The sequence below is a fragment of the Sprattus sprattus genome (genome assembly GCF_963457725.1).
Source record: "Sprattus sprattus genome assembly, chromosome: 6".
In the NCBI taxonomy this organism is placed as follows: Eukaryota; Metazoa; Chordata; class Actinopteri; order Clupeiformes; family Clupeidae; genus Sprattus; species Sprattus sprattus.
The window spans coordinates 19,009,409-19,026,937 of NC_137925.1; the positions used below are offsets into that span (position 1 = coordinate 19,009,409).

Sequence of the window (17,529 nt, forward strand, 5' to 3'; positions counted from 1 at the left end):
ACCTTCATCCTGTTTTTTATCTTCCTTGTCCTCTGCCTCGTCACCATGGTAGCAAATGATTAAGAGTAGAAGTAAGAAAATAAAAAAAGAAAGAAAGGAAGAAAAAAAATCGTCCACAAGGGAGAAGTTGAAAAAGCTGAAGACACAAGTTATTTAGTTGTTTGCGGTCGCGTGTACTCCAAGTCGAGTTGTGACATGGGTTGTCAGTCGGTGCTCCTGTCACATTGGCCTGTTCCCATGAGGTCTAACCAGGATGGAGTTAAAGGCCCTGGGAGAGGGAGGCCGTACAACACACCGCCGAGCGCGACGGTCTCTCAGGGAAGGGAGAGGGATTTATGGCCGATGGTCTGTGTGCGCTGTGATCTTAAAAGGCTGTGATTAACAGCGGAGAGACAAAAGATGGGCTGTAGTCCTGCCCCGGGCCAACCCTGACAAGGCCACTCGGCTGTGCGCCACTCACGCGCTCTCTCACTCTTTCACTCTCTCTCTCTCTCTCTCTCTCTCTCTCTCACGGCCTCTATTTCTTTCTCTCTCTCTCTCTCTCTCTCTCTCTCTCTCTCCCTGCCTCTATTGCTCCCTCTCTTTCTGCCTCTATCTCTCTCTCTCTCTTTCTCTCTCTCGCGCTTGCTCTCTCATTCTCTCGCTCCCTTGGTTTTTCACTGGATTGGCTAACAAGGAAGGATTTGCTGTGTGTGTGTGTTTGGTTGGGTTGTGTATGTGTGTGCATATGTCTCTTAGAAGGTTGTGTGTGTGTGTGTGTGTGTGTGTGTGTGTGTGTGTGTGTGTTTTGTGCATGTCTCTGAGTAGTATGTGTGGAGGCGTCTTAGGCGGCTGATCTTTTCTAATTTTGTCAGAAAATTAAAATTAAACTAGAAACCCAGCCCTTTAATCAAGCCATATTAATATGTGCAGAGCTATCATGCAATCCACATCTTTTCATGTTTGTTAACACCGCACACTCTCACTGACACAATGTGGATTCTTCACTGGGTTTATATTTAGACATTACAGTGATGGTTACAGTAGTTTGTCAGGAAACGTTTTATCGGAAGTGACTAAAAATGCTCGCCTTGACTGTTGTTGGTACATGTGCTTGTTTGACATTGCTATCTCCTTGCCTTTCCAGTTGAAGCTCAAGAGCAGGGCGTTTGGTGTTGTAAACGTCCTATTTGTCACACTGCAAAGCCCAAACAAATCTTTTTGAGGGAGATAAAGAAAGAAGACAACGAAAGGGTTGGCAAAGCCTCCACGGAGGCCTGTCTTCCCCTGTGGGTTTGTGTTGTGTCCCTCCCTCTCTGAAGTGGCCTCTTGTCTCTCCCTCTTTGTCCATCCCAGGCGCGGAGCACACCGCTCCGGTGACGCACGCGGTCCCTGCAGCCTTCTCGGACATGCTGCCGGAATTCCTGGTGGAGCCAGACGACGAGTACATCGTGAAGAACAAGCCTGTGACGCTCACCTGCCGCTCCAAACCCGCCACGCAGATCTACTTCAAGTGCAACGGCGAGTGGGTGCACCAGGACGACCACGTCATCGAGCACACTATCGAGCCAGCCACAGGTACCCCTCCACACCACACCACACCACCATACTCCTGGCCTCCGCTGTGACACAGTGGGCCCGGAGAGTAGATGAGAATACATAAAATGGCCTTTGTCCTTGGTTTGGATATAACTGATCTAATTTAATTTGTCTGACGTGCATCCAGGCCTTATTAGAGTTTGTGCTCTATGCCTTGGCTTTCGTAATTTTCCCCGGCTTATTACTCTTGAGGTTAATTGTTTTCATCTGGGTTAAGTGCTGTTCCATTTGCATCTATGGAATTGTGTTGCCATGGCAGTATGAACCCATGTTGAGTTTACTTGAATGCGGCTCTATGCAGGTTTTACACCTAAAAATAACGTCATTAAATGAATTGTGTTTGAACCGAGTCAAAGCAAAGCAGAGGCTGACTCCACCAACTTACCTAAACAGGCTCCCTTTGACTATACTAAATGGTCTGCAACCCCAGGGACTGGAAAGTACTGCTTCACGGAACTTCAAACCTGTCCTTTCCATTTTACCAATATAGCTAATCATACACAATTCAAGAGTTAATGTTAGTTCTGTGAGTCTTGCCTACATCACATTTTTCTTATTTGTTTTTACATCTATTTTCAGTATGTCTCATAACATGTAAAGGCAGCATGAGTTAGAGTTTGACAAACGTGTGTATCTTACTAGTTGGTTTTTGCAGTTGGATTTTTCTTATACATAGACATAGAAGAAGCCTCAGGGACCTCCAAAATTACATTATCAGTTTTATCTTAATCTGCTTTAAGGCAACTATGGACCTTCAAACTTGGCAATCATATTAAATTCATCATAAGAAATGACCAGTGATTTTTGCCACTCATTAAAAGGGGTCTCTAATGGGGGGCGGTCTTGTCCTCTAGGTAGTTCCTCTTCACTTCAGACATCTAATAAAAAGAGAGTCAGTATTTTCTCTGCCATCTTGGGCTGAGCATCTTGATGAGCTGTTCTCTTTGCCGAGGGTGATGAGCGGATCTGTTTCTTCTCCGACAGCTTGTGGACATGATCCTCGGGTCTCGCTCATGATTATTTATGATCGTCAGACAGACCCACACAGCTCATCTGTTTGCATGTGTCCTAGTCTGTCTCGGTCACTATCACACACGTCTCTCACACTCTCCCTCTCTCTCTCTTTCTCTCTCTCTTCCTCTGTCTCCCTCTCTTATACACATACACACATGGACCCACAAAACACATAAACACACACACTCACACATACACATACAAACACACAGATTCAGTTTCACACACACACATACACAGATGTAAGCAGATGCATGCACACACACCCACACCCACGCAGTCACACACATAAAGGCGCATCCCTGCCCGCCAACCAGTGCTCGCATCACAAGTGTTTGTTTTCATTACTCCTTTATAAGGGCCGTGAATCCAGTAGCGATTTGTAACCTCAAACCCACAATTCGCAGGTTGACAGGAGTTTGTAAGCGTAAATGACACGTAAATGACGTGCCATTGAAAAGGTCCAGAGCACGGTTTTGCACTGAAGTGGAAGAAATGGCATGCTTTCATCTTGCCCCGTCTGATTATGTGTGTCAGAGACTAGACCGATGATCTGTCTGTGTCACAATGGGAGATGTGGGCCTTTCACAGATGCTGGTAAATATATGTAATTAAATTTGATGGGACGGGATGATTTGTTTCATGTTGGTTTGTGCCTCCCTTCTGTTTTGTTTTGCATGTTGCAAACAATGGTATAAAATATCCACGGTAAATGTCGGACTCCGTGAAGACAATGTATGCAGACCTCCGCCTTAGCAGCCGTTCGACTTCTGTTAGTCCCTTCTCTCCCTCCATCATACACTCATTTGTTTGCGTGTTTGTTTATTTATTTATTTATCCCAATGGGAAGACGATGCTTAAGGAACATGATGTGCCCCATAAACCCCTTTGTTTATGAGGACATTACATTAACAGTGTAGGCAACAGCTTGCCTACTTGTAATGACCATGGGCCATTTGCAATGTGGCTAGTTGCTATTTACAACAGGCTTGATTCTCTCCTCTGAGTCGCTGCAGTCACCCAGATGCTTAAGGCCTCTAGCACCTCCTTTTACCTCCTCAAGCACCTCCCATCACCTCATCTAGCACCTCCTCTTACCTCCTCAAGCACCTCCTCACACCTCCTCAAGCACCTCCTGTTGCACCTCCCCTCACCTCTAGCACCTCCTCACACCTCATCTAGCTCCTCCTCACACCTCCTCGAGTCTCTCTAGTTGATGATGAATGTGCCATAGCGCTCCCATGCTAAGATGAAGGACGAAGCAATGTCCAGGCATATAGGTTTTCCAAGGTATTCGCATCGATCGCTCGCTCTACCTTCTCCCACGTACTGTCAGCATTGTTCTTAGAGGTCTGGCTGATGGGTCACCTTCCCTGGGAGGGAGGTACAGTGTCCTTGCAGTGTCCAGTGTCGCAATTAAAAGTTGGCATGTTGGAGTTTGTATGCTTTAGTTTTTTTTGCTTGTTTGTTTTGTGTGTTTTTGTAGTTTTGTTTTGGCATTTTGTTTCTGGCACACTCTCTCGATGCAATTCTCGAACCAGTTTTCCGTCCCATAACCTCCTCTTCACCTCTCCTCCAACAGCATCTTTCCTCCTTATCCTTCCCCTCTCTCTCCTCTTGCTCTTCTGAGCTTGAGCGTGTGGGAGGATGGTGTTGTTTTTTCTCTCAGTAAAGACATATTGTTTTGCCATCTCACTGACATCCCTCTGGCCCATCTGTCTGCATGGCTTGACCCTGCCTCATGCCTCATGCCCCATGCTGCTGCTCTTATGCGGCTGAAAAATAATGTCGCAATTTGTCCTTCCTCTCAGGGTATCCATGTCCGATATTGATTCTTCCTCAGGAGTCTATTGGTTCTCATTACCTTCCACTAGTAACTTATCTCACTTGTTTTTTTTCTTCTCTCCTTTCTCTTTGGCTAGTTCAAAGACATCCCCTCTCCTAGCTCTGTGTTTCACAGAGGGGGTGGGTAGGCTTTGTGCCCCAGGATAGGGGATGAAGATCTTAAGCAAAGCAAATAAAGGCATACCTTGTCAAAAGAAAATCAATGGTGACACTGTATTTGCATGGATTAGGACAGCGTGCCAGTTGATCCACTTGTAATATAATTTCTTTACTTCTAACTCGGGTGCCCAGCAAAGTACCAGGAAAATATACCCGTATTTCTTTCTGGATTACAGTTTTAATTGGGAACATAACCTTGGTTGGTTGTTCTTAATGAGTGTTTTATTTGTTTTCATGGTTTGAGGTCTCAGAGGTGACAAACTTCTTATTGTTTTCTCTTTATTTAGATTTGATTCATTTTGATTCATTATTTTTGTAGTATTTCACTTTTAAATCAAAGCAAAGCAGTCAATAATATGATTGATTCTGAGTAAAGTCAGGGACATGAAGCCTCTATTGCAGAAATTAGTCATTTTATCCTCAACAGATCTGTATAAATAAATTGTTCTTGTAGAACAAGTCCATCTTTTTAAAACTCCCTCCATTTGATCTGGTTTTAAGAAAGTCTATTTCTTCTTTTTAACTGCGGTGATTAAACCAGCACAGCAAACGGGTGACAACTCCTTTTCTCCTTTGCCAAGTAGTTGAAAGTCCTTTTTTTCCTCCTGCTGTTCACACCCCTTAGTTCCAGAGGAGTGCTCAAGGCTGGAAGACAACCAGCGTCGTTTGCACTGAGGTTTTAATTGATGCTTCTGACTTCCGTTGAGCAACCTTCTGTCTGGCATTCCAATGAGCTCAGGTGCAAATGAGACATCACAATGACCCATTATGCCGTCTCAATTACGTGGCGTTCTGGCGTTCCAGAGTGCCACATGCGGATGCGGGGAGGAAAGGCCTAAGGCCAAGGGAGAAGTGAATAATGGGCAATTCTCAAAAATTGGTGCGAGCCAAAGCCGCTCGATCTGCATCGCTAAAGAACCACGTAATTAAGTCCACCTTGACTCTAATGCCTTTGATGAAATGTAACTATTCATTTCCACATCTTGAGATGTCACCTCGAACATAGCAATCGCCCATCCCTCTTCGCCTGAGTCTGTCTAGTGGAAGAAGGGAAGAGTCTGATGTCTAGACATCTGACGAATCATTTGTTCCATGGCACTTATTATCCTTTGCCAATCCTGAGTTCTGAGGTAGACTTCAGACTTGGGAAAGAGAAGGGAATCAAATTGGCCATCATGATTGACTTAAATGTCCCCCCAAAAAATAGCCAGTCTGTACTTGCAGATGAACTGCAGTGAAAGGGTTTCTGCTCAGGCACAATCATATTTGGTCAGCATTAAGCTAGTAAATGTGTCTTTTCTTTAATGTTCTAAATCAGTTGTGCCTGGTAAAAATACAGCCATGGTCAATTAAAGCAGGCCACAGAGCAGCTTTACTTATTTAGGGGTCACCCATGACTTGTCTGTTGACACACTGCGGACAGTGTAGGATTTATGATGGAGGCTACAGGGCAGCATAAAAAGGGCAACAAAAGTGATTAAACATGATCTTTAGTGCGGTATCGGAGAACGATCTAGACACAATTTAAGCAGAAGCCGATATGTCTGCAAAGAAGCCGGTAATGAACAAGAGGAAATCAGAGAAGGAGGAAGAGGACAACACACTCCTAAATGAATATAATGGGTTCCCACCACCTGCTACGCATCGATCAATAGCAATGGGGGCTAATTGATAAAGCCTTATTAGCTGCTTGGCCTGTAATGGGAATTGTATTTCATCCTGTCTGGGTGGCTGATGGGGAAAGGTATTTGGCTACGGGGCACCAAAAACAGATGGCAAGGTCAGTCATTGCAGTTACACAGCTGCCTGCGTGTTCCATTAACTGGCCTTTGGAGGTCAGTTCGGCCGACGAGGGGGATCCGCAGTGCGCCGCAGCGCACCTCCCCACTCCAACGCCACACCGTCGAGCAGCAGGCGTCTACAGGGGAATTTTTGAATGACACTGAATAGAGGTGCTTTGAAAAAGAAAATGGTTCCTGTTGAGAACCTTATTGAGATGGTAAGATTATTCTGAGAGGGGAGCGATGCAACTGAGTATTGAGACACTCCAGATTCCATAAAAGTGTTCTTGAGAATTAAAAGACGTTTTATCGAGCGAGCCCAGGACCATTCTGCTTTCTCTTTTCGACTTTAGATGATTATTGTTTTTTTCTCGCTTTGTCTCTTTGTTTCTACTGATAGGAACACAAAAAGGTTCAGTTCAGTGAAAACTTTGCCTGCGTAATTAAATCATTCACAATTAGCAGAATGAATGTTGTGAAATTAGCTGTTGATCAACAACAATACTGGCAATGCTGTCCCATCTCCCTTGCTGCGTGCTGCCTTTGTACTCCCACACAAATCCATTTCAATTCAGACCATAGCTTACAGCAAATAAGTAATTACTTTTTTGTCAAGAGCCAACTGTGGCGTTGTTGTAGGTTGCAGTGCATTTCACAACCACAACATGCCTGGGAGTTTAAAAAAAATACACCAATAAATAAAAATAAATAAAATAACAGGCTCACATAACTCCAAGGTAAATCGGCACTGGAAGAAACGGATGGTTTATCAATAACCTTCTTTCAAGGCCCATTTGATCCATGCAGTGTGCACATGCTGTGCGTTTACACATTAATGTGGTCAGCATGTGATTTGCTACATACAGTAGCTTTTGAATTCTGCTTACTGTTGGCCTGTCGTGCTTGACTTCAAACGGAGAAAAAGGCATAACTGTCTGCTCAGCATCTCAATCAAAGCACTCCCATGCCTGAGTCCGCTAACACCCTTCTCCACTGACTTGTGCCAGATAAGGGCCAGATCTGGGCCAGCTCCATACTGAGCTGCTATCTGGGACATGCGCTCATATCCTGCATTAGCGTGGCAGGAGAGAGAGAGAGAAAGAAAGAGCACGGGGGTTCTAGTCAGTCTGTAATTTTCTTTATATTAGATTGCAAATTAAGAGGAAGACGGGAAGAGTTCCCCACACTTATTAATTAGAGACCAGGGGTGTTTTTCCTGAGATATTTAAAAATTGTTCTCACTTTCTAATTTTCTCATTATTAGCCCGACTCACGGTGGTCTGTATTCTTCCCCCTCTCTGTGCCTCTAACCGTTTCTCTTCACGATTTATTTTGTCTCTCTGTCTCTCTTTCACTCTCTCCCTACTCTGTCTGTATTTCTCTCTCTCACTCTCTTCCTACTCCATCTGTATTTCTGTCTCTTTCACTCTCACTCTCACTTTTACTCTCACTAGCACTCTCTTCCTACTCTTTCTGTTTTTCTCTCTCTCTCTCACTCTCTCCCTACTCCTTCTGTATTTCTCTCTCTCACTCTCTTCTTACTCCGTCTGTAGTTCTCTCTCATTCTCTCCCTACTCTGTCTGTATTTCTCTCTTTCAATGTCTTCCTAGTCTGTCTGTATTTCTCTCTCTCTCTCTCACTGTCTTTCTACTCTGTCTGTATTTCTCGCTCTCTCTCTCTCACTCTCTTCCTACTCTGTCTGTATTTCTCTCTCTCTCTCACTCTCTTCAAATCTCTCCCCTCTCCAGCGCCCCCTCCTACTCTGTATCCCCTGCTCATTACATGCCTTCCCATGCAGTCTGTCCCAGACATGGCCCTTGTCTGTTCACTCGTCATGTGCTATCTGGGAGGCAAGGGCTCCGTTTGTTTGGCATGTCTGTTTAGGCGTCGCTGTCACCTTACAATGCTCTCCCATCAGCACCTGCTCAACTCAAATTGGTTTAAAAATAGTGAAGCCAGGAGAGAGGCCATGAACATGACAGCTAAATAGTCCTCTGAGATTGTTCTGACGGGCAGGGGGGAAACGTGTTGCGTGACAGTTTCTGTTTTGTATGGTGGCCCCAAGGAGCATTTCAACAGACATGTTCAGACGACGCCCAAACAAATAGGAAATTCATGTGGCTTTCTCTCCCTGACAAGCAGTCGTTCAGTCATTCATGTGTTACTGGAGGCCCAGGGACCAACTCGATGATGTTGGCGGATTTGTTTCAAATGCAGTCAAATGGAACATTAGCATGCAAAACCTGGTGTCTTAAAGGGCGTCAGTGAGAGGCGTGTACACTAGTAGTCATTGCGCAGAAGTAGAAATGTTTTTCTTTGGGGAGATCATTTAGCCTTCACTTTTAGAATGAGGGATTATACTGTATTTACTATTTATGCTTTATTCATTCAGTGAAAAAAAATTATCCCCCTCTAAATATATCATGAAAATGAACAAGGATTTCCCTGTACAAACAAGACAAGTAGCTAGTCATTCCTACCCCAGAATTATGAAATATGCTTAAACCTGCATTAAAATGGGCGGTATGTTTCTGACGACACGCAGACATCTTCTGATTTCCATTTTAATTTGTATCCAAACGCTCTCTTCTGTAGCCATCTACCGATACAGGCTTGGGGGCTTCCAACGCTCCCAGCCCCACTGAATATCTAGATTGGTTCAGGAACACGAATTGGATTACCTGTAGTACAACACTGCTGACAGAGGGCCCCTAGTGAAAAAGGTAGTGCTGGACCAAACCACAGGCACGTACGCGGGGGAAAACAGCGGTGCAGTTTATTTTCAGATGGTTCAATATCGGTCTGTGAGCAGATGGGATTTGGACTTTCCTTACCTGTGGAAGCACTGATACGGCACAGCGCCCCAGGGCGAGAAAAAACATAAGGGAGACGTGTTTCTCGGCCGGAGAGTTATTTTATGTTTCTCTCCCGTGCTCTTCTGATCTGATCCCATTACAGTGATTATAGCTGATGGGCACAGACATGTTACAGGTTTTCCTTCGGTTGTGCGTACGTGTGTGTGATAGTGTGTGTGTTTGCACATGTGTTTGATTGTGTGTGTGTGTGTGTGTGTGTGTGTGTGTGTGTGTGCATGTGTGTGATTATGTGTGTGTGTGTGTGCGCACATGTGTTTGATTGTGTGTGTGTGTGTCTGTGTGTGTGTTTGCTCTCTGTCTCGGGAATGCAGTACATTAGAACATACATGCACCCTATTGGTTCCAGACACTCCTTCACTCCATCACAGTAGCAGTCAGTAAGCGCTGAGCTGTTTGGTATTTGGTGTCATGGACAGAAAGGGTCAAGTTGTTTCAGATGCAATAGAAACCTGAGTCATGAGACAGAGAATCAGTAGTGTAATGTTGATCTGTTGAACCAGTGCGGTGAGGTATTAGTTTTAATGGACTAGACTGTCCTTTAGACTGCGAATACAGAGGTGGATCTGCAGCATGTATGTAGTGTTCTTGTCAAGATTGTTGAACTTATCCACTTGAATGGCGGCGGCCATTTTAACCACATGTAAACAACAAGCACACTCAGACACCTTCGGAGACGCTATTTTGAGCAAAGTTGGAAGCAAATTAGCACTGTAAGCAGACTTGAAAAACTGTGAACACCTGTGCATCTGAAGGAGAAACAAAATAGAAAAGCAATTTGAGGTTTATTTTCAGGGCTGTTGCTTGTTGTCACCAGGGCATGATAATGACAAGACAATCTGATACTATAACAAATGAGGCTTCATCCTCCAAGGGGCCAATTTAGCATGAAACTTTAAATAAATAATTACCAGAACTAGACAAAGCCCCATGAAATTATCTTCATATGGAAGTGTTGATGTGCTCTAAAGCATGGCGGGGGAAACGTGTCAACACTAAGACAATGTGTCACATCCATTGTTAAATGTGCTGGTACCCAGTGTCTTAAAAACAATAGGGTCCGTTGTTTATTGACAAAACAAATAGATGAATAGATAGATTCATTATTGATCTAAGCAGACCTTTCTACACTTTGCTCTCCTGCTGGTTCTGTCCATCCCTATATGCATTTTTGAGTTTGAAAGGCCCGTTCCCTGGTTATGACCATTTCCTAGCTTCTGATTGGTTAAAGGCTGTGGCTGACATAGAACCCACAGAGGGGTATGTGTTATTATTGCTGCTCAGGTTTTTCAACGAAACTGCTGGAGCAAAGCCTGTAGAAATGTGTATGCAGATGAAGATGGCCCTTTGAGCAGATTCAAGATTTATTCATTCTTAAAACAATAAAGTGGTAACTACACCAGAATATTTGAAAATGTATTGCAACTGTTCAAACAATGTATGTTTAAGTCAATTCATGGTTTCAGGCATTTTTCTGTACTTTCTTTGTGTCTGTACATATAAAAAGGCAAAGCTAATTCAATAATATGGAGAGGAAAAGCCTATAATATGCAATCATATTGGTAAGCTCTCAGAATTACATCATTATTGCTGCTCTTCAAGCATTTTCTATTAACACAATTTTCAGATGCGTCTCCTCTGGAGGGAAATATGTACCTTATTTTGTTCAGGGTTCAATACCCTGGAACTTACACACACTGTGAAATGAATGTTAGTGTGGTTATGCTTTTTTATATATTAGCCTCTCCTCTCTACGCAGTCCATCCATTATAGACTCAGTTCTATCCATCCATACATGCTTTATCTTTCCCATGACATATAGAGATTCTCAGATCATCTGCAATTCTGATTGTCCCTTACTGCATAATGTAGCGCTGGTGACAGCCCAGCAGAGAGGCACTCTGTGGTGCCTGGGCCCGCGCTCACCTTGATATGACATTGGCCTGAACCTGTGTGGGATGGATTGGAGGACACATGCCGGCGCCGTTCATTTGTCAGCCTTGAATAATCTGTAATGGCGTTCGCCTCAGTGACGGGGGGCCTTGGCCAACGCATCCACCGCCGGAAAAAAAAAATGGCCCGCTCAATCAAAGGCGCACTTGAAACAGGCTGTCATGACTGCTTAGGGAGCCTTGACCCCAAAAAAATGTCCTACTGACTGGGGGGTGACCCTGCCCTCCCCCCGACCCCCTCACCAGCGCTTCTCAACCGTTTGTTTGATGTCGACTATACAAGATCCTTCCCTGCCGTCCTAATGGGATGGCTGCCCTGGCACGACGCTGAGCAGAGCGGAAAGGCCTGAGCACTCCCTCTGCCTCCTGTCTCTCATTAGTCCCCAGTGATGACTCCGCAGACGGCCATAATAGGTAACCTGGGCAGCATGGGCCGCACATCAAACTGTGCCACTCAAGGGAACAGAGGCTTGGCTTTGATATCTGTAATAGTCCAGGTACATGAACAAGGACTTGCATCAGAAATTTGACCTAGAAGAACGGTTTCTTTTTCTCTCTGTTATTTTTCTTTTTTTTTTTTTAGTTTTTTGGCTTGGATTAAGTTGTGCTTCTTTTCTCTGCTATTCAGCTGGGAGTTGGTTCTATTTGCCGACTGCGTTGGGTGTGTAACGAAACACTCAAAGGTACTCGACTACATCGAGGCAGTAAATCAGCGTCCACACCCTTGGACTGTGTAGTTTCCAGGCTCAGTTGCACAGTCCGCTGGTTATGTACAGAAAAACCCCATATTGCTCTCATCCCTGCTGATGAGCCCTCCCTGACCTGCGTCTCCAGCGGCCCCCAGCACTCCCCGTGGTGTAAGTCACCAGACCCTAATCCTTCCCACCATTGATGAGCCTCGGCACCGCCCGCACTGCCGACGCAGCCCCCCTAATTGAATTTCCTCGACCACAATGAAAACACACTCCAACCTGCCAGTTTCAGTCTGCGCCTTTTGATAAGCAAATGACCTCCGTGGAATTGAGGTCATGGACAGCAAAAACAAGAGCGAGCGTGAGCGAGCCAAAATAAAGTCCCTTGTCCTGGGGTATCGACTCTGCAGTGGAAGAAATGAGACCCGGTGATGTTAAGATTCTGATGGGGGGGGGGGGGGGGGCAGACCCGGCTGGCATTTGTGTTGTTTTCAGAGGGTTCAGAGCCCCTCCGCCTCGCACACGCTCCTCTTTCTCACTTTCTCTCTCTCTCTCTCTCTCTCTCTCTCTCTCTCTCACTTGCTCAATCTCAGCCTTCGCAAGAGAGGGTGTGCCATTGTCACAAGCAGCAGAAAGCGTCACTTTCACATTCAAACAGTTAACATTTCTGAATAATGCCTTTAGTTGCCCATCCGTGCACAAACACACACAGGCACGAGCCAGCTGCCGGAACGCTTCCTGCTCCTTCTCCCCCGTCTCTTTTGTTATCACCTTGCTCCTTTTGTACTCGCACCCCTTCGTAGGAGAATGCCGGAGGAACAAACAGATGTTCACCAGCGGGAGAGGTAGCGCTTTTGCTTTGAGCTAAGGGGGGAGAGGCAAGCCAAGAGTTTTCAACCGTTTCACTTTTAGACGGTCAGAATTATTCCCTCTCGGGCTATCCTTTGTGCCCCCACCCCCACGGAACCCTTTCACTCGCTATCCTCACGAAAGGCAGTGCTGGCAGAGTGATTGACACAGGGCAGGATGATGGGAGGCAGCAGGGAAACGTCTGCCTTAATCACCATTTCACCTCCAGAGGGATTTGGAGAGGGAGTGATGCGGAGGTCACCCCCCCCCCACCTCCCCCCTACCCCAAACACTCGCAATTGCTAAGTTCCGCCGGCCGTGCCGACTGAAACGTGGCGCGGCGCTCTTCTCGCCGGCTAACCTTTTGCGCACCCATGAAAAATGAACCAGTCCTCAGCCTCCCTCCTGAATCAGAAGTGGGACTAGAGCACATAAATATCAAATAATTTCATTCATACTGCATCCGTATGGTCTAACTGGTGGATGTTGCAAATAAACTGACTCAATAGCACATTAATTTCAATTCCACAGATCATTTGCGGCACTTACAATCTAATAAAATGTGCATTGCCTCATTTCAAAGTGACCCTAATCCTGTTACATATGTAGGTTTGGGTTTTGCTAAGACAAAACTGGTTAATTAAGTTAGAGTTAGCAAAAGCTGGCATCCTGTTCATTGTATGGTAGATCACCGTACAGGGATCAGTCATGGGTCCACAACACCTCCTCAGCTGCGACTGCAAAGATATCAATGCTGGGTAAGGTTCATTAAAATGAGTTGAGGTGGAATTCGTGAGTCACTCTTCCATTTCGACATGTTAAAAGAAAGTGTCAGGGACGAGTTGAAGGTAATTACAAAGAAAGAGGTGGCTGTAGAAATGGAATACAATTACAGAGTCAATCACATTTTTTTTTTTTTTTTAAATGACTTGTTCCATGGGCTGGTTTCGTCCTGTTGATTATATTCCGTATGGTATTGGGAAACTTAATTAACATACCTGAAAACCATTACATGCACTGGAATAGATTTTGAACACACCGCCAGCCTCCGTGTGTTAGCAGTCTAGCATAGAATCCTGTGAATCAATTATCACTCTTTCCAGTGTTGCCAAGATGTTTATTTATTTAATATTTTTTTTCTTTTTGTAATTTTCTTGCTGTAAATACAGACTGAATTCAACAAATAAATAAATAACTAGACCGTTGTGTGTTCTATGGCATTAGGGTTTTTGTGCATTAATTGCCCCCTCGCATTTGTCAGATTTAGAGAAGTGCTCTTTAAGCCCATTTTTGAATTTGCAGCATCGAGCACCAGCGGCTTTGGAAAGTGGGCAAAGAGGGCCACTTAAATGCTGCTACCCCAAGTCATGCCGTAGGGCTGATTCCAATCTAAAGGTAATAACATGTTCTCTACCCAGCTACTCTGACAGTAACAAGGAGGGGAGGAGGTGGTGGTTGGAGGCGGGGGGTTTGGGGGGGGGGTTACTCACCTCCCTGTTTTGGTCCTTATCTCTGCGCTTCAGCACTGATTGATGCGCCTTGCTCTTAGTTCTGACAGCACTGTGCACGGGCCTACACACCCCAAGCTGGTTAGTAATTTCTGTCATTTTTCTTGAAAAGGTCCATTCTTTATTCAAGCCAGGCACTGCCAAGTTTACCTTATTTTTAATTACGCTTCTGCAATACACTCGCACACAGTTTCCTGCAGGCTCAGTCATTTTGTGTGTTGAGATACTCAATAAGAAAAAGCTCATTATGAGGTTGGTGGTTACAGCCCTGGTACCCTGATATTTACATTACATTACTGGTTATGTTGGTTTGGCTGGTAGAGCTTGCTTGTGCGTCTGTCGGCACAGCATAGGCCATGTGCTTTGTGTGCCAAATAGTGTGTAGCATTTAGCGTGATGATCCAGGTCGCCGCATCATCTATAAAGCTCCTAACCTCTGGCACAATCACCCTAAGAGGCTCAAGCAGACAGAATATGAAGAAAAAAACAAGGTAGCCTGTTCACACAGAAAGAGCCCTGGGAGGGAGGGAGGGAGAGAGAAAGAGGGGGAGAGAGAGAGAGAGAGAGAGAGAGAGAGAGAGAGAGAGAGAGAGAGAGAGAGAGAGAGAGAGAGAGAGAGAGAGAGAGGGAGAGGGAGAGAATGAAAGCGGGAGAGGGTAAGAATAGGAAAGAAAATGCGAGAGATGGAGGGAGATATGGACATCACCAAGGTCGTGTTCTTTTTTTTGTATCACCTGATGAGGGACTGTCCTAAAGGAACTTTTGTAGAGAGCTTTAAAGGTTAAATTAAAGGTTCAGACATAATGAAATGAAGATAAAATATCTTTTAGTCTACCTCCCCCCACCCCACATTTTTCATGACTGTTTTTGCTGGGTGACATAGCTGCTGATAATGCAAATATGTTATCATTGTTATTTTGTGTGAATCTTTAGTGCTGGCCAATCCGTCACTCAATCTGCTCATTAGACTGCTAACACTGCTGCCAGTCTGCTACATAACATAAATAAATAAATGTACGAACAAACAAGCGAATGAATAAATAAATAAATGGATGCCTTCTCTTACCTGGCAACTGAGGTTGCTGCTATTGATGTTGCAAACTATCAATAAAGTGCTTTCTCACTGCTAACATTTTTAAGACCTTTTCTCTTAGTGTACTGTGGATTGAAATGCCTTATAACAGGAAAATATCTCTTCCTGAAAGCTCACTGAAATATTGAAGTGCTTTATTTATTTATCTGGTGCGGCCTGAACAACAGTCTGGTGAAAAATGCTGGTTTGCATTGTTCACACGCACTTGATTTTGTGAATGGTAGCAAGGACGACGTTGACATTTCTGTCACCTAAGATGGCATCAGAGGAAAGAATAACCCTCAGAGTTACAAACCAAATTTGTCTGTGTGATGTGTTGGTTTATGTGTACATATTTGTTTTTGTTTCCAGTTCTGTGTTTGTTGGCGTGTGTGTTTTCCCAGTTGTGTGCTAGTTCTGTGTGTGTTGACTTGTGTGTGTGTGTGTGTGTTTCCAATTCTGTGCTAGTTCTGTGTGTGTTGGCATATGTGTGTGTGTTTGTGTGTTTCCAGTTCTGTGCTAGTTGTGTGTGTGTGTGTGTGTGTGTGTGTGTGTGTGTGTGTGTGTGTGTGTTTGTGTGTGTGTGTATTTCCAGTTCTGTTCTAGTTCTCTGTGTGTTGGCGTGTGTGTCTGTGTGTGTGTGTGTCTGAGTGTGTGTGTCTGTGTGTTTCCAATTCTGAGCTAGTTCTCTGTGTGTGTGTGTGTTTCCAGTTCTGTGCTAGGTGTGTGTGCGTGTGTGTGTGTGTGTGTGTGTGTGTGTGTGTGTGTGTTTCCAGTTCTGTGCTAGTTCTGTGTGTGTATATGCTGTGTGCCCAGGGGCGGACTGGCCATCGGGAATACCGGGGATATCCCCGGTGGGCCGATGGCCCAATACACCAGCCCATCATAATCATCGACCGGCCCAGCGCCATCAGGCCCACTCGTAGCGCATATCTGTATAATATATTTTATGTCTTCTGAAGACAACATTAATCTAGTTTTCTCTAACACAACCATAAATTCAGGAGCACTGACTGATTTTTATACTCCTACTTACAATCTGTCTTCACACCTATGGTGACTATTTTTCGATTTTTTTTTTTTTTTTTTTTTTTTTTTTTTACGTTACTTCTTAAATGTGTTTTACGGACTTTGATATCTATATGTTATTAATGAACACCTGAAAATTGGTTCTTACACAGCCGAAGTGTTCTCAGCTGTGCCGATTGAGGTAGGCCTAGAGGATTCTGGGATTCTTACAAGCCCAGCCAGGACACGCAACCATATTGACGTGTGCAGTCAGCCCTAGCCCTTAACACGGATGAGGCACAGCTTGCTGCTGCCTCTGTCAATCTCTTCCGTCAGTCTGATTTAGTTTTAGGTGTTATTAAATGTGAACTCTAGCCTACATTTTATTTGGAAAACCACTGACTGGTGACAGTGATAAGGTAAGATGTGGCGTTGACCTTGACAAATGTTAGCTTGCTATTCACAGATGAGGTAACGTTCCCTACAGCAAGCCTAGCTAACGGTATGTCTTAAATTGAGACGGTTATGATCTGGTAAAATAAGCAAGCTGTTGTCAACATCGAGATTATCTATTTTAACATGTTAGCCGTAGTCACTTGCTTACAATCGATGAGCAAGCTATCCATGGTGGTAGTTGTAAATAGGGCAATCTTATCATTTCTAATACTGTAACTTGTGTCAAATAAGTTAACCAGCTAGTTTGTTATGCTAAAATCACTGTGTTACACCAACACTTACATTATAAACAATGTTAATATGTTATATAGATTGTTAATATGTTATCTAAAGGTGTTGAATTGGCCAAGTAAAGCTTGCGTTTCACAACACTTAGGCCTATGTTATCTAGATAGATGATTCTGGAATAAAACATGGATAAATGGATACAAAATAAATGAAGGGACATTTATAATGGACAAAAAATTGCGATTAAATATTGTAATAGTTTGACAGCACTAATTTCAAGTATATTTATCTAATACGCTTTGAGTGTACTAACCAATAGGCTTTGTAGTTATACGTATAACCATCTGATCTGATAACCATCTGATCTGATCTGATACTATTCATCTTGCAAACTATACCTACCTTGGAGTGTCACAATAGCCAGTATCATTTTATTCCATGTGTCCATCCAGGCAAATTGGAGGATCCAAATGTTATTAAAAAACAAGCATATATGATGTAATTTCTTTGTAAT

At 44.2% G+C, this 17,529-nt stretch overlaps 1 protein-coding gene across 1 annotated transcript in view; it reads left to right on the forward strand.

Annotated features, from left to right (window-relative positions):
- Positions 1 to 17,529, forward strand: part of unc5a (unc-5 netrin receptor A) — a gene marked incomplete at its 5' end in the record, with an annotated part of 140,810 nt that overhangs the window by 63,848 nt on the left and 59,433 nt on the right. Inside the window, one exon of the mRNA XM_080840397.1 lies at positions 1,336 to 1,557. Coding sequence (XP_080696523.1) covers positions 1,336 to 1,557 — 222 coding nt within the window. The remainder of the gene's footprint in view (positions 1 to 1,335; positions 1,558 to 17,529) is intronic.